Source organism: Hypanus sabinus, chromosome 21, assembly GCF_030144855.1.
Source record: "Hypanus sabinus isolate sHypSab1 chromosome 21, sHypSab1.hap1, whole genome shotgun sequence".
Lineage (NCBI taxonomy): Eukaryota > Metazoa > Chordata > Chondrichthyes > Myliobatiformes > Dasyatidae > Hypanus > Hypanus sabinus.
This window is the reverse complement of record NC_082726.1, coordinates 65,503,140-65,521,552: the sequence shown is the minus strand read 5'-3', so window position 1 is coordinate 65,521,552 and position 18,413 is coordinate 65,503,140. Positions and strand designations below refer to the sequence as shown.

The following is an 18,413-nucleotide window of genomic DNA, read 5'->3' as shown; positions in this document are numbered from 1 at the left end:
GTGAACCTCCTCTGGACTCTCTCCAATGTCAGCACATCATTTCTGAGATATGGGGCCCAACACCGTAGACAATACTCCCAAGTGTGGACTGACTAGTGCATTAACTCCTTGCTTTTATACTCTATTCCCCTTGAAATGAATGCCAACATTGCATTTGCCGCTTTTGCTGCAGACTCATCCTGTAGGTTAAGCTTCTGGGAGTCTTGCATGAGGACTCCTACGTCCCTCTGTACCTCCGATATTTGAACCTTCTCCCCATTTAGATAGTCCACACTATTCCTTTTACTAAAGTGCATGATCATACATTTCTGAACACTGTATTCCATCTGCCACTTTTTTGCCTATTCTTCCAATTTGTTCCAATTTAGCACACGGTATTGAGGGTATGGTATTGATGTGGATAGAGAATTGGTTGGCAGACAGGAAGCAAAGAGTGGGAGTAAATGGGACTTTTTCAGAATGGCAGGCAGTGACTAGTGGGGTACCGCAAGGCTCAGTGCTGGGATCCCAGTTGTTTACAATATATATTAATGATTTAGACGAGGGAATTAAATGCAGCATCTCCAAGTTTGCGGATGACACGAAGCTGGGCAGCGGTGTTAGCTGTGAGGAGGATGCTAAGAGGATGCAGGGTGATTTGGATAGGTTAGGTGAGTGGGCAAATTCATGGCAGATGCAATTTAATGTGGATAAATGTGAGGTTATCCACTTTGGTTGCAAGAACAGGAAAACAGATTATTAACTGAATGGTGGCCGATTAGGAAAAGGGGAGGTGCAAGAGACCTGGGTGTCATTGTACACCAGTCATTGAAGGTGGGGATGCAGGTACAGCAGGCGGTGAAAAAGGCAAATGGTATGTTGGTATTCATAGCAAAAGGATTTGAGTACAGGAACAGGGAGGTTCTACTGCAGTTGTACAAGGCCTTGGTGAGACCACATCTAGAGTATTGTGTGCAGTTTTGGTCCCCTAATCTGAGGAAAGACATTCTTGCCATAGAGGGAGTACAAAGAAGGTTCACCAGATTGATTCCTGGGATGGCAGGACTTTCATATGAAGAAAGACAGGATTGACTAGGCTTATACTCACTGGAATTTAGAAGATTGAGGGGGGATCTTATAGAAACGTATAAAATTCTAAAGGGATTGGACAGGCTAGATGCAGGAAGGTTGTTTCCGATGTTGGGGAAGTCCAGAACGAGGGGTCACAGTTTAAGGATAAAGGGGAAGCCTTTTAGGACCGAGATGAAGAAAAACTTCTTCACACAGAGAGTGGTGAATCTGTGTTATTCTCTGCCACAGGAAACAGTTGAGGCCAGTTCATTGGCTATATTTAAGAGGAAGTTAGATATGGCCCTTGTGGCTAAAGGGATCGGGGTATGGAGAGAAAGCAGGTACAGGGTTCTGAGTTGGATGATCAGCCATGATCATACTGAATGGTGGTGCAGGCTCGAAGGGCCGAATGGCCTACTCCTGCACCTATTTTCTATGTTTAAGTTCTGCTGCAATTGCATTTCTTCCTCAGCACCGCCAACCCCTCCACCGCTCTTTGCATCAACTGCAAACTTTGCCACAAAACCATTAATTCCATTATCTAAATCATTGACAAACAATGTGAAAAACATCAGTAATCCTGAGGAACACCACTGAGCAGCCAATCAGAAATGGCCTCTTTTATTCCCACTCACTGCTTCCTGCCTGTGAGCAGTTCCACTATCCATACCAGTACCTTCCTGTAACACCATAGGATTTTATCTTGTTAAGCAACCTCATGTGTGGCACCTTATCAAACACCTTCTGAAAATCCAAGTAAATGACATCCACTGCCTCTCCTTTGTCCACCCTGTTTGTTACTTCCTCGAAGAACACTAATAAACATGTCAGGCCAGCTTTCCCTTAACAGAAACCAAGCTGACTTTGACTTACTTTGTCTTTAGTCTCCAAGTATCTCAAAACTCATAATTAATAATAGACTCCAACACTTTCCCAACCACTGAGTTTAGGCTAACTGGCCTATAATTTCCTTTCTTTTGCCTTCCTCCCTTCTTAAAGAATGTAGTGACATTTGCAATCTTCCAGTCCTCCAGAACCATGTCAAAATCAGGTGATTCTTGAAAGATCATGACCAATGCATCTGTTATCTCTTCAGCAATTTCTCTCAAGGCTCTGGGATCTGGGTAGTGGGGATTTCTACTGATGGAAGCTGCTTTCTATGACAGCGTTTGGTGTACATGTGCTCAGTGGTGGGGAGGGCTTTGCGTGTGACGTACTGAGTCGAATTCACTGCTTTTTGTAGGATTTTCCATTCAAAGGCATTGGTGTTCTGTACCAGGCTGTGATGCAGCCAGTCACAACATGCTCCACCTGTAGAAGTTTGTCGGAATAGATGTTTAATTTGAAATATCTATTAAGTTCTTCATTTTCCAGAGAAGACAATTCAAGTTCATCGAACCTTTCCAAGCTGATGCCCTTTAATCGAGTTAGCAAACTTTTTTATGCCCCCTGTGAAGTTTCCACGTCCTCCTTGTAATGTGGTGACCAGAACTGTACACAGTGCTCCAAGGGTGGGCGAAGCACTTGCATGTTATACAGCAATATGGTTTGTTTCTTTAGAGCAGGGGCTCTCAACTTGGGGTCCACCGATCCCTTGATTTATGGTAAGGCTGACGGGCATTAAAAAAAGGTTGGGAACCCCTGAATTAGAGAGTCAACACGGTAACAGGCCATTCTGTCCCAACGAGCCCATCCAGGTTCCCCCATGTGGTCAATTTATCTCCTCACCCCATACTTCTTTGGAATGTGGGAGAAATCCTAAGGTACAAAGTTGCTGTTTTTCTTGTAGTTTAATTTTCCTCTGCTTGCTCATAATTTTATGTAATCAACTGTGAGTAATTGTTCAGTGAGTTGCCAGTAATTGTAGTACATGTGATGCTGCATTTTGTTAGAAGTTTCTCTGCAGTTTCTGTAACACCACAGCCTGTCTTCTCTGCAAGATTTTAGTGTTAGACCATCACGGCAACCTTGTTCATTTTCAAATTCAAGTTTATTGTCACCTCACTCTACGACCAAACGAAACGACATTTCCTTCGGACCATGGAACACCCACAAAACTATCTCTCACAGCACATAAAACCAAAATATTGCCATCAATACATTAATAAACTATAATTCAAAATGCATGTGGTGTGCAGCACATGTAAACAGTTAACAGTACAGTTCTTTTCTCTGCTTTCTCCCTCACTGTAGAGTGACTTTGTTACTGGTGTTTTTAATTGTTATGAACACCTAATAAAGTGGCTATAAATAACTACAAGATTTGTATCTTATGCCTCACTTTCGAAGAACTGAGTCACTATCACTAGATCAAATGATCATTTCCTGACCCTGTATTGTGTGCAGTTCTGGTTCCTTCATTACAGGAAAGATGCCTTTCTAAAGTCCATTGCAATGTCCAGACATCTTCATTAGTTTAGTATCATTGAGAAATGTGGGCACCCACACTCATCTCCCTTCCCTAGGGCCAAGAACTGATCCTTGGGGCTATGCTCCAGTTACCTTCATCCATTTATTACAACTGTTTTCTATGCAGTATGGCCACTTTCCTGTCACAATTTCCAAAAACAATACGAGTCCTTATTTTATGTGAGACCTGCAGCACAATACAGGCCCTTTGGCCCACAAAGCTGTGCTGAACATGTTCTTACCTTAGAAATTACCTAGGGTTACCCATAGCCCTCTTCTTCAGAGCTCCATGTACCTTCAAAGACCCTATTGTATCCGCCTTCACGACTGTCACCAGCAGCCCATTGCACATACTTACCCCTGACATCTCCTCTGTAATATGGTTTTCCAAAAACTTCAGAAAATTATCAGATAACAATGATAAGTTAAACTGCCAACTTCTGTTTTGTACAGAGTAAACAGGTAATCTTAAAGCAAGATCAGACAAAGCAATCTCCTTATAATCACAGGATCGTACCATTGGAAGCAAGTTTCTATCTATATATAAAAAAAATCAATCCAAGAGTACATATGATGAACCTGAGAGAAATATCAATATTCCTTGGGGGTGTAAAAAAAACGCCACATGTCAAGAATACCACATTGAGATAAACAGTATTTAAAAAGTAAGACTGATTTATTAGTGACAAAGGTTTTACTTGAAGAGCGGTCTAATATAGGGTCAAGCCAAAAATTAAAATCTCCACCCATCACTAAGGAATACCGATTCAAATCAAGCAGAAAAGAGAAAAGATGTTCAAAGAACAAGGAGTCATCTGTATTTGGAGCGTATACATTCGCAAATACGATTGGTTTATTCCCAAGACTACCCGAAATAATAACAAAGTGCCCATTTGTATCAGAAGTTACATTATGTTGAATAAAGGATCAATTCTGATCAAACAGGATAGAGACGCCTCTCGATCTAGATTGAGAGGGTGAGTGAAAGTGTATACCCTTCTATCCTTTGAAAGAACGTGAAATATCATCTTTATGAATATAGGTTTCTTGGGGAAAGATTATATGAGTTTTAAGTTTCCGGATACAAGAGAAAATCTTATTTTGTTTAACAGGGTTATTTAGACCTTTCACATTAAAACTGAGTATATTAATAAAAGAATCCATCAAGTATCCTTTACTAATGTATAAAAGGTAACCACAGACATGTAGATAATGAATAAGTAAAACAGTGAAAACATCCAATCAGCTTTATAGAAGAACCCATTTTCCCCCCTCCCTCCCCTCCAACGAGAGAAATCAGCCAAGGAAGGCTGAAGACTAATTCTAACGTTCCCACCCCAAAACTCTGGTGGCTCCGGAAAATATATATGTATAGCTGCACTGAATAAACGATTGTAAATATATATATATACACAAAAAAATCAAAGTAAATAAGTTTGCTAATTACAATTTAAAAAAAACCATGGGAAAATATAAGTATTAGTCTTGGTAAAAAAGGAAAGACAGATAAGGAAAATCAATAAGTAAAACAACATAGACTCGTGGGTGCAAAAAAAAGTAAAGAAACAAATACTTTTTTCTTTAAAGAAAATTTTAAAGGAGATACTTCTGGTAGTATAGTCTGGGATACTTTTAAAGCATATATTTGTGGAGAAATTATCTCTTACTCTACCTATATAAAGAAAAAAAGCTGACAAAGAAAGGTCTGACCTAGCAGCGATATTAAAAGATCTTGATCGAAAGTATGCCCTATCTGCAGATCCATGTATATATAATAAGCGGATTGAAATCCAATCCAAGTATAATCTTCTGCTGACTTACCCAATTGAACGACAGCTGTTGAGAGATAAAACTCAATTTTACATTCACGGGGATAGAGCTGGTAGTTTATTAGCCAATCGCTTAAAATCTTTTACAGTTAATCGTCAAATCACAGAAATTTTTAAAGATAATGGAACTAAGACATCAGACCATTCTGAAATTAACAATGTATTTAAAGACTTTTACCTTAAGTTGTATCAGTCTGACTCTTCTTCAGATGATACCTATATGAATGCTTTTTTCAGTAATATCAACATTCCTACATTGTCTGCTGATAGTCTAACACAGTTAGATCAGCCTATTTCCAATGAAGAAGTGCTGAGGCTATACATGCTTTACATTCTGGTAAGACCCCAGGACTTGATGGCTTTCCTGGGGAGTTTTATAAAACTTTCACTATGTTACTTACACCTTATTTATCCTCTGTTTTATCAGAGTCCTTTAAATCAGGTAAACTCCCTCAATCTTTTTATGAAGCTTTTATTTTTCTTATTCTTAAAAAAAAATCCATCTGAATGTTCTTCATACAGACCGATTTCTTTATTAAATGTTGATGCAAAAATTTTAGCCAAAATCTTAGCTCGAAGACTTGGAAATATTCTACCATCTATTATATCACAAGACCAGACAGGATTTATTAAAAATCGTTACTCACATTTTAATATACGTTGGTTATTGAATGTGATATATTCACCATCCAAAAAATATCAGAGTGTATATTATCCTTAGATGCAGAAAAAGCCTTTGATAGGATTGAGTGGAATTATTTTATTAAGACCTTAGAAAAGTTTAATTTTGGGCCTAATTTTATTCGTTGGGTTAAATTAATCTACTTGTCTCCTACCACTCAGGTTATTACTAACTCCCAAATTTCTAAGCCCTTTAAATTACAGCGGGGAACTAGACAAGGATGTCCTCTTAGTCCTTTACTTTTTGCTTTAGCTATAGAACCCTTAGCAATAGCACTTCGAGAAGCTAAGGACATTTCTGGTATACTAAGGGAAGGTATGTCTCAAAATTTCATGATACGCTGATGATATTTTACTTTTTATCTCTAACACTGAAACTTCTTTACCTTTGGTTCTTTCTTTAATCTTCCAGTTTAGTTCTTTTTCAGGATATAAGCTGAACCTACAGAAAAGTGAGCTATTTCCTTTAAATGACCTAATGTCATCAAATGCCAAATTTCCGTTCAAAGTTGTTACAAGTCAATTTACATATTTAGGTGTAACAATTACTAAAAACTTCAAGAATTTATTCAAAGAAAACTTAAACCCCTTATTGAATTATGTGAAAAAGACGCTTTCTAAATGGTCCCCTCTTTCTTTATCCCTAATTGGCCGAATTAATTCAATTAAAATGAAGATTCTTCCTAAATTTTTATATCTTTTTCAGGTCTTACCTATTTTTATTCCTAAGATGTACTTTGATTCTTTAGATTCAATTTTAACCTCTTATATTTGGAATAATAAACAAGCTCGTTTAAGTAAAGTTTACTTACAAAGAAATAAAGAGATGGGTGGACTAGCCCTACCCAATTTTAGGTTTTACTATTGGGCTGCCAATATAAGGAATATTACTTTCTGGTCCTATTATATTTATGGTAAAGATTGCCCATCATGGGTCTCCTTAGAAGTTAATTCTGTAAAAAAAAAATAAAAAAATTCCTCTGTTGTCTCTCTTCTTGGATCATACTCTTTTTCAGCAAATAAAACAACAGATAACGTAATTGTTAAGCAAACTAAGGATCTGGTCTCAATTTAGAAAATTTTTTGGTTTAGCGAATTTTTCATTATCATCTCCCATTCTCCTTAATTATTTTTTTATCCCTTCCATGACTGGTAAAGTCTTTAAGGATTGGGATGAATTAGGTATTAAGTGTTTTTGGGACCTGTTTATCTCAGGATCTCTTGCTTCATTTGACCAATTGTCAAATAAATTTGCACTCCCAAAATCACATTTTTACAGATACCTTCAAATTAGAGATTTTCTACGTTTCCAATGAGCTACTTTTCCTATAGGTCCTGATAAAAATTTACTGGACGATCTTTTAAATTTAAAACCTTTTGTTAATGGTTCTATTACTGGTATCTATAACTTGTTGATTGATTCTAGACAAGACTTTTTAGATAAAATAAAAAAAGCTTGGGAGGATGACCTAAATTGTCAGATTTCTGATGATAGATGGAATAAAATTCTTAAACGGGTTAATAAATCATCTTTCTGTGCTTGTCAATCTCTTCTACAATTTAAAGTGGTTCATAGAGCTTACATTTCTAAACAGAAGCTCTCCAGTTTTTACCCGAATATTTCTCCACTTTGTAATAAATGCAACTCTGCTGATGCCTCTTTAATTCATATGTTCTGGTTTTGCCCTACAATTGAAAAGTTTTGGCGGGAAGTATTTCATACCTTCTCTCAACTTTTTAGGGTCCAATTTGACCCAAATCCTCTTACTGCCTTGTTTGGTATTATTGCAAATGAAGATATAACTTTAAATACTCCTAACCTACAGGTTTTTAGTTTTTACCTGTCTTTTAGCAAGAAGAGCAATCTTGCTTAAATGGAAGGAGTCTACCCCTCCTACACATCTTCAATGGCTACGTGATATTATGTCATATTTAAATTTAGAGACGATCCGCTGCTCAGTCTTAAATACGAAATAATCTTTTTATGATATTTGGGGACCTTTCCTAAATTACTTTTCCAATTTATAAAGTTTAACAGTGCACAGACTTTTATGTATATTTTTATCTTCTCCTCTTAAGTGAATATATTTTTTTAATCATCCGTCAGCTTTTTTCTTTGGTGGTTGGTAGGGGGTTGACTTTTTTATATATTAAAAAAATTTCTTTTATGATGTATGACCTATCTTTAAATTTTTGATTACAGAGTGGTATACCTTTATGTGTTATGCTATAACATTTTGATAAATTTTATTACAAATATGAATATACACAAGTTATGTTGAGATGTATCTATGTGTTGCACTCTGTGAATCTTTTCTTTTCTTCTGAATAAAAATATTGTAAAAAGAAAAAGACATCTCCTCTGTACCTGCATTTCCTGTAGGACTCACCTTGTGTTCACACACCCCTGTGCCTCACATCACTTACAACTAATCTAATGTGTATGTACTTGTATTTATTGTTTATTATCTTTATCTTGTGTTCTTTTGTGCCGCATTGGATCTGGAGTGACAATTACTTCATTCTCCTTTACACTTGGGTACTGGAAATGACATTAAACAGCTTTGAATCGTGAAAAGACCTTTAGTAAATTTTGTCACACAGGATGACCATTTTTCTGCTATGTTCCAAAGACACATGAGTTGGTGCTGGTGGAAGTGTGGCGACACTTGCGGGCTGCCCCAGCACAACCCTGGATGGAAGACGCATTTCACAGTGTGTTTTAATGTGCATGTAACAAATAAGGCTAATCTTTAATATTTAAAACCATGCTGGCTTGGTTTGAATGCCAGGAGATATTTTTGTCATGTAAAAGGCATTATATTCTTATTTATATTCTACTTTATGTTTGCTAGTTGACTTTATGATGTTCTGGTAAGTTTCAGCAAGTATATCCACATATTTATCGTGAGCCATCAAACACTGATTAATATAGTCATTGTATATAATATTACATTGTGCTCCTGATTAAATCAGTGTTTTTTTTTACAATGAACTGTTGATCACTATTTTGGATTAAACCATGTAAGCAGGAAGAAATTAGAGCAAAGAATTGAAAATGTAACATGTAGGTGTTCGGTAAGGGTGGTACTGTTGACACACAGTACTGTTGGCACAGGTGGAGTGGTCGGCACAGGCAGAACTGTCGGCTCTATGGAGTGGTAGGTACAAATTGAGCTGTCAGCTCTATGGAGCGGTCGGCATGGGCACAAGCAGAAACGTCGGCTGTGCGGAGTGGTCGGTACAGGCGGAAACGGCTGTGCGGAGTGGTCGGTACAGGCGGAAACGGCTGTGCGGAGTGGTCGGTACAGGCGGAAACGGCTGTGCGGAGTGGTCGGTACAGGCGGAAACGGCTGTGCGGAGTGGTCGGTACAGGCGGAAACGGCTGTGCGGAGTGGTCGGTACAGGCGGAAACGGCTGTGCGGAGTGGTTGGTACAGGCGGTACCTTGTATCTGTGTTAAACCATGAAGCAAGTAATGTACTTTATAAACTCATCAGCTGAAATGTTCTTTTCATAACTCTAATAGAAAATTTTAAGAAAATTACTTGGTAATTTTTCCTCATCTCACTGCTAAATGGTCTTGCCTTCTCCTGTAATGGTGTCACCTCAATCCTGATTCCTCCGGTTAGTGATCACCTCTTGCTCCTTATCCTGTTAATCCCTCCCAGAGCGATGCAAGTGTTTTTCGTTCCAAATTCCTGGGATATTCTGCATATAGGGAAAACAGCTGTTCCCAGGAATCTGCTTGGATTAGAACATAGAACATGGCACATTACAGACCCTTCGGCCCACAATGTTGTGCTGACCATGTAACCTACTCTAGAAACTGCCTAGAATTACCTTACTGCATAGCCCTCTATTTTTCTAAGCTTTGTATACCCAAGAGCCTCTTGAAAGACCCTATTATATTCACCTCTGCCACTGTCACTGGCAGAGCATTCTACGCACCCACCATTCTTTGTGTGGAAAAGTTTACCCCTGACATCCCCCTGTACCTACTTCCAAGCATCTTAAAACTATGCCCTTTCACATTAGCTATTTCAGCCCTGGGAACAAGCCTCTGTCTATCCGCACGATCAGTGCCCCTCATCGTCTTGTATGCTTCTATCAGGTCACCTCTCATCCTCCGTTGCTCCAAGGAGAAAAAGTGAAGTTCACTCAACCTATTCTCATAAGGCATGCTCTCCAATCCAGGCAACATCCTTGTAAATCTCCTCTTTCTATACTCTCTCTATAGTATCCACATCCTTCTTGTAGTGAGGTGACCAGAATTGAACACAGTATTCCAAGTGGAGTCTAACTGAGGTCTTATATAGCTGAAACATTACCTCACGGCTCTTGAACTCAATCCCATGGTTGATGAATGCCAACAGACCATACGCCTTCTTAACCACACTGTCAACCTGAGCAGCAGCTTTGAGTGTCTCATGGACGCAGACCCCAAGATCTCTGATTCTTAGTGTAGGGGCGGCAAATGTTATAAAGGGGACCAGTTTAGTATTGGTTATTGAGAGAACATGTTTTTGTATCTTTTGCTTGATGGATGGATGTGCAGGAGAGAATTTCTAGGGTTGGTGAGGTCCTGGATTATATTGGCTTCTTTCCTGAGGCTGTGGGAAGTTTTGACAGAGTCCATGGGGGGGCATTATCGGTTTGTGTTAGGCTGAGATGTGTCCACAGATCTGTAGTTTCTTGCAGTCACATGCAGAGCAGTTTCCATACTAAGAATAGTATGTTGCAAACATCCTGTTCACTAAAGACAAAGCCATTAGAGATAGTACCAGTCGAATGGCAGAACAGCCGTCAGTTGTAATGGGTAGAGGGGCGGTGCATTGCTGAAAACAGCACATCTTTCTCTTCATGAACCTACCAGCTTGTACTCTTCTCCCTTTTACCCCCCCCCCACCCCCCCCACCCCGTCCCCACCTTATTCTGGCTTCTGCCCTCTTTCTTTCCAGTTGGATGAAGGGTATCTGAATTTCTCCAGCATTCTGTGTGCATTGCTCAGTAGAGTCTCTGGTGTTTACTGTTTGATTCACCTCGATTGTACCAGGTTTCCAGAGAGGCCGAATAGTTAATCCCATTTCTCTCCTCTTTCACTCCTTCGCTTATTTCCTCTCTCACATGCCCCTCAAACCTGATTCTTTCTTGCCATGAACTTGAACTAGCAGAGAGTTTGCAGAAGCCATTTAAGCGACTGAGCTGTTGTTAGGATGCAGGAGAGAATCCACAATCATACGGTCCTCGACTTGGACAACTTGGGAGGCCAGGATTGAACCCAGTGCTTCTGGACATAAAGCATTACTTCAAAACTTCACTGGCAAGTTGTTCATTTCCTGTCCAAACACAAGGCTCATTTGAAGTTTAGAACATAAAACAGTACAGGCTTTTCAGCCCACAATGATGCACTGGGCTTCTAATCTACTCCAAGATCAATCTAACTTTTCCCTACTAATAGCTGTCTATTTTTCCTTCATCCATGTGTCTAACTAAGTTTCTTAAATGAGCTGAAAACATAGGAGCAGACTTGGGCCATTTGGCCAATTGAGTCTCAACCCCAATCTCCTGCTTTCTCCCTGTAACCTTTTTCCTTACTAATCAAGAACTTATCCACCTCCACTTTAAATATACCAATGACTTGGCCTCCACAGCCACTTGTGGCAATGAATTCCACAGTTTCACCACCCTCTGGCTGAAGAAATTTCTCATCTCTCTTATAAAGGGACGTCCTTGTATTCTGAAGCTATGTCCTCCGATCCTAGACATCCCTAACTGCTTCTTTCAACAGCCCTAACAGTGTATTCCATACACCCACCACTTTCTGTTATTTGAAGAAAACTGTCTCTGATAACCCCTCTATATTTTCCTCCAATCACTTTAAAATTATAACCTCTCGTATTAGCCATTTCTGCCCGGGGGGAAAAGTCTCTGGCTGTCCATTCACGTTGTACACCTCTAACAAGTCACCTCTCGCCCTCTTTCACGCCAAAGTGGAAATCCCTAGCTTACTCAACCTTTCCACGTAGGACATGAGCTCTAATCCAGGCAGCATCCTGGTAAATCTCCTCTGCTCTCTCTTTCTAAATCTTCCACAGCCATCCGCTAATGAGACAACCAGAACTGAACACAATACTCCCAAGTGTGGTCTAACCAGAGTTCTGTAGTGCTGCAACATTCTCATGGCTCCTGAACCCATTGCCCTGACTAACGCCAGCCAGTCACCATACAGCTTCTTGATCACTCTATCAATTTGTGCAGCAGGTTTCAGGGATCTGTGAATGTGAACACCAGGAACCCTCTGTTCCTCCACACTGCTAAGAGTCCAGTCTTTAACCTTGTACTCTGCTTTCAAGTTCAACATTGTTGGCTGATAATGTTCATAGTGCTTAAGATGTCTTTATAATCCTAGTTCCAATCTCTTTATTTTCTTAGATGGCCAAGTTACCCCTTTGGTTGAACTGTCAGCCAAGCAAGTTGCCCTCCACATTCCCTTTGAAGTGGTTGAGAAGGTTTATCCACCGGTCCCTGAACAACTGCAGCTTCGCATTGCCTTCTGGAGCTTCCCTGAGAACGAGGAAGACATCAGGTAATAAACGGCAAACACACACCATCTGGTGAATGGTAAACACGTTATCTTTGGACCCTGAGCTTGTTTGGGCTCAGCGATCTTCAGACCCCCGTTCTGAAGACACAGGAACTGAGACATACCCCGCACATAATAAATAAATAAATAAACAGCAGAACTCTATTACTCATGTTCTCGGTGTTATTTATTTATTTTTCTTTTGCATTTGCAGAGTTTGTCTTTTACACATTGGTGGTTTGTCAGACTTTGTGTGTAGTTTCTCATTGGTTCTGTTGTATTTCACTGTTCTACTGTGAATGCCTACAAGAAAATGAATCTCGATAGTATGTGGTGTTGGTTGTTGACGCAAACAACACACTTCATTGTATGTTTTGATGCAAATGTAGCAAATAAAGCGAATCCTTTTTCCCCACTAGAAATTAGTCCAGAGAGATGGGCCTGAGATTTGGTCAGTGCCTTGGGCTGTGATTGGTGCATTAAGTGCCTTCAGGGTCTGGCTTTTTCCGCTTCTGCAATGTCATTGCCTAAGATTAGCTTTATTTGTCACATGTACAGTACATTGAAACATCAAAATGTACTGGGCATCAAATCAACCCAGTGAGGATTGTGCTGTCTGCAAGTGTAGCCCCGCTTGCAGCAGTACCATAGCACGCCCACACTCACTAACCCTAAAGGTACGCGTTTGGACTGTGGGAGGAAACCAGAGCACCCGGAGGAAACCCACGTGGTCATGGGGAGAATGTGCGGATTCCTTGGGGACAGCGGCAGAAATTCAACCCGGGCTGCAGACGCCATAAAGTGTTACGCTAACAGCTACAGCATGCTACCGTGACTCTAGCGGTGTTGGCTTCTGGTTCTGCAGCCGGTGTGTGGAACCCTGTATCAGTTTTGGGGAAGTACTGCTCAGTTTGAGATGGCTTATTTAAGCCTGCAACTGATAAATGGTGAAAGGTCCCCTGTGAACATGTCGCGGAGGTGCAGGACAGTTGTACCTGGTTTTTGGCTAATACTACTTACCTAATCAATATTTCAAAGCAGGTTATCTGTTCATTATTACATTATTGAGCATGGGGGGTGGGTTTGCTGTACGTAAGCTAGCTATTGTGTTACATAGAACAGTACTGCACGGTACAGGCCATTCAACCAACAATGCTCTGCCAACCTTTTAACCTACTTGGAGATCATCACCAAGGACCTCCACCACCTAAGCCATGCTCTCAACACCAATGTCCGAGAGTGGAAAAGCCTACAAAAAGTAGTGGACACAGCCCAGTTCATCACAATGTAGCCCTCTTTCCAGGGCTCGTATGCAGACTTAGCTCGTTAGCTAACTCTGCTATCAGCCACATGACTCAGCAGTAGGAAGGTCATCTTTCATAAACATATACGCATGATTTGGGCTTCAACTAAACAGAGGCATCATGATGTTTGATTAAAGCAACCTTGATTTGAGCGAATGTTGTGAAAATGCTGCCCATGCACGGTTATTGGTCAGCAAAGAACAAAAGATCGTACACCGCATAAAATTATAAAGAAAGTATACTTACTAATTTCAGCTTTATTAAACAGCTATTAAGAGACAGAAAAGAAAGATTTACAAAATAAAAGGGCCCATTACATTTAGACCAGTCTAAATGTACACGTGACCGATGGAGCTTATCTCTTCCAAAGGCTGAGTATAACCTTTGTGCATTGTGCCAAATCCATGGTCTGTGTGAAAGCACCCGCCATGGTCCGAACTTCCCTCGAAGTTCATCTAAATTGAACTGGCTCTCCCTCCTTGAGCCATTCATCTGCACAAAACACTTCTTGCCGCAATGCTCTCCTTCCCACAGAATTCTGCAGCATCTTCCCTTCTGTCCAGCTCTGCAGCTCCTGTCAAAAGACCCCACGCCAGAACCCTGTGTCACAAATCTCTCTCCACCCCACTTTCTCTAGAACCTTCTCCAGATCCCACCACCCTGATTGGCTAACACAACATTCCTAAGTTGAACAGCAGGGCTTCTTATCTTTAGCCGAAACCAAAGCAATTTACCAGCAGGACATACTGCTAGTGCAGAAAACTGCTGAAGTGAAATACCTACAGCAGAGATGTAGAATTCTTAACCAGGCCAGTACAACAGGAAAAGCCCTCCCCACCATTAAGCACATTCTCAAAGACTGATACCACAGGAAAGCATCATCCGTCGCCAAGGACCCGCATCATCCAGGCCATGCTCTCTTCTCAGTGCTGCCTTCGGGAAGGAGATGCAGGAGCCTTGGGTCCCACACCACCAGGTTCAGGAGCAGTTATTACCCCTCAACCATCAGGCTCTTAAATCAGTGTGGATAACTTCACTCTCCTCAACACTGAACTGTTCCACAAACTATGAACTTGCCTTTCAAGTAGACTATAGCTCATGAACTTAGTGCAATTTATTTATTTATACGTTGAACAGTTTGTCTTTTGCATACTGTGCGTAGTTTTTAATTGATTCTGTGATACGCTCTACTGTGAATACCTGCATGCAGATGAATCTCAGGGTGATGTATTACACACTTTGAACTTTGGTCAGCCTAATCCTTCCTACTCTCATAACCCTCATGCACTCAAGAGTTTCTTAAATGTCCCCAATGTAACTGCCTCTACTACCACCCTTGGCAGGTTGTTCCCGCCCATCCTCTGTGTGTTTTTAAAAAAAAATTAACCTACCTCTTACATTCTCCAATTTCCTTCATCACGCTGGTGATGAGGCTTCGAGAGCACTTTGGCTGTAGGGAGCTTTGTCACATTCTGAGAGGAATGTGAGAGACCTTTTCACTGACATGGAAAGCCCATTCTCACCTCCAAGCCGTTTAACACAGAGTGTGACTGAAGCATCTGCCGCTGACAGATGTGGTCGGCATTACGTCTCGTGGTTCCTAAGTTGTCACTTGTCACAAGGTTTAGCAGAATCTGTAAAAACCCCCTGTGAGGCTTGGCATACATAAAAGCTGAAAGGTGGCATTCAGTTTACACAGAACATATGCTTTCTGATAATTAAGGCGCGGTTGATGGTCGTTGACAGTAGGTATTTATTTCTGACAATCCCAAAAGTTATGAGCTCAGTGGCTTCTAAGTACCAGCTCCCTGGAAATCAGGATCATCTTCATGCTCACTTCTGACCTTTGCTCTTTGGCCTGGAGATTTGGGGAAGGGCTTCTCTCAGCACTGTTTCCTGTTTCTGGAGTACACAAGGGGAAGCAGATTAACCTAGTTCTTTCTAATCGAGTAACTGAGCCTCAACGCTCATTTAACTTTCTATGGAGATTGGTACAACAGTCAGTCCTTGAATGAGAGAATCGTGTATATGTTGTTGAATTTCTAGAATGACTCCTGTATTTGCAAGATTTGTTGTCTTCTGCACACTGGTTGTTGAACTTTCTGTGCAGTTTTTCATTAATTCTATTGTGTTTCTTTGTATTTATTGTGAATGTCTCTCTGGTAAAACTGGCTTGTATACGTTGACTGTATACTCATAAAATGACACTAAGCACAGGAGCATCTGTACAGAAGGTGACTGATGGGAAACAATAAAGTAGTGATGGAGTTGGTGGGTGGGGGTGTTGACCAGCCTTACTGCTAGGGAAAGGAACTGGTGTGTTCTTGAGATGTAGAGGATTAACGTGGGGTGGAGTGTCAGTTGGTGTAATTCCAGTTTCCATGGGTTAGTCTGCACCTATAGGCTGTGCTAAAGCATTGAACACAGATCTACAATTCAGGATTAATTCCCACAGATCAGGTTTGCTGAAGGAAATGTTTAAAACAGGAATCTGCAGATGCTGGAAATCCAGACCAACACACAAAATGCTGGAGGAAGTCGTCAGGCAACATCAATGGAGAGGAATAAACAATTGAAAACGGGCTAAGACCCTCGTCAGTACTGATGAAGGGTCTCAGCTTAAAATGTCAGTTGTTTATTCTTCTCCACAGGTGCTGTCCGACAGCAATTGCTGAGTTCCTCAGCGTTTTGCATTTGTGTTCTGACCTGCATTTCTCATGAATGTGAAGCTTTCTGTGACACTCCAGTGTTTAGACAGTAATTAATCTCATCAAAACAAACTGTCCTCTATCCCTGGGAAGTGGGTAAAGCTTGGCCATTGACTGCATCCAAAAGGATGGTAGATACCACAACATAGGTACAGAGTAGGAAAGGAGACAGAAGTAGCGGCTTTACCTGGGGACAGGAAGGGGCTTGTTTTGCTGCTGTTGTCTTGTTAATCAAAATCAGAATCCAGTTTTATATCGCCAGAATGTGTCGTGAAATTTGCTAACTTTACGGCAGCAATACAATGAAATACATGATAGATAAATATAAAGAAAAAGTTGAATTACTGGAAGTACATATATCTATTAGCCTGATCTCCGCAGTTGGGAAGATGTTAGTCAATTGTTAAGAATGAGGTGATGGAGTACTTGGTGACACAGGACAAGGTAGGACAAAGGCAGCACGGTTTCCTTCAGGAAAATTCCTGCCTGACGAACCTGTTGGAATTCTTTGAGGAGATTACAAGCAGGATAGATAAAGGGGATGCAGTGGATGTTGTATATTTGGACTTTCAGAAGGCCTTTGACAAGGTGCCACACATGAGGCTGCTTACCAAGTTAAGAGCCCATGGTATTACAGGAAGTTACTAACATGGTTAGAGCATTGGCTGATTGTAGGAGGCAGTGAGTGGGAATAACGGATCCTTTTCTGGTTGCCTGCCAGTGACTAGTGGTGTTCCATAGGGGTCGGTGTTAGGACCACTTCTTTTTATGCTATATATCACTAATTTAGATGATGGAATAGATGGCTTTGTAGCCAAGTTTGCAGATGATATGAAGATTGGTGAAGGGGCGAGTAGCGTTGAGGAAACAGGATGCAGAAGGAATTAGACAGATTAGGAGAATGGGAAAGAAAGTGGCAAGTTAAATACGATGTTGGAAAATGCATGGTCATGCATTTTGGTAGTAGAAATAAATGTGTGGACTATTTTCTGAATGGGGAGAAAATCCAGGAAATCTGCATCTGTGTTGCAGAGGGACTTGGGAGTCCTTGTGCAGAACACTCTGAAGGTTAACTTGCAGATTGAGTCGGTAGTGAGGAAGGCAAATACCATTTTAGCATTCAGTTCAAGAGGTCTAGAATACAAGAGTAAGGATGTGATGCTGAGGCTTTATAAGGCACTGGTGAGGCCTCACCTTGAGTATTGTGAACAGTTTTGGACCCCTCATCTTAGAAGAGATGTGCTGGCATTGGAGACGGTCCAGAGGAGGTTCACAAGGATAATTCCAGGAATGAAAGGGTTATCATACGAGGAAAGTTTGATGACTCTGGGTCTGTACTTGCTGGAATTCAGAAGGATGAAGGGGGATCTCATTGAAACATTTCGAATGTTGAAGGACCTAGACAGGCCTTCCACATCTATGGAAAGGATGTTTCCCATGGTTGGAGAGTCTGGGACAAGAGGGCACAGCCTCAGGATAGAGGGGTGCCCTTTCAAAATAGAGATGTAGAGAAATTTCTTTAACCGAAGGGTGTTGAATTAGTGGAATTTGGTGCCAAGTGCAGCTGTGGAGGCCAGGTCGTTGGGTGTGCTTAAGGCAGAGATTGATAGGTTCTTGATTGGACATGGCATCAAAGGTTACTGGAAGAAGGCTGGGAACTGGGGTTGAGGAGGAAAAAAAAAGAATCAGCCATGATTGAATAGCAGAGCAGACTTGATGGGCCAAATGTCCTAATTCTGCTCCTGTCTTATGGTCTTATTAAATAGCTAAGTTAAAATAAGTAGTACATAAAAAGTAGTGAGGCAGTGTTCGAGGGTTCAATGTCCATTTAGGAATCGGATGAAGAG

General features: G+C 40.8%; 1 protein-coding gene across 5 annotated transcripts in view; it reads left to right on the top strand.

The window, feature by feature from the left end:
• Positions 1-18,413, top strand: part of zswim8 (zinc finger, SWIM-type containing 8) — a 183,656-nt gene that overhangs the window by 18,929 nt on the left and 146,314 nt on the right. For all 5 annotated transcript variants that reach the window (XM_059946761.1, XM_059946760.1, XM_059946759.1 and 2 more), the window contains exon 3: positions 12,404-12,557. In XM_059946761.1, coding sequence (XP_059802744.1) covers positions 12,404-12,557 — 154 coding nt within the window. The remainder of the gene's footprint in view (positions 1-12,403; positions 12,558-18,413) is intronic.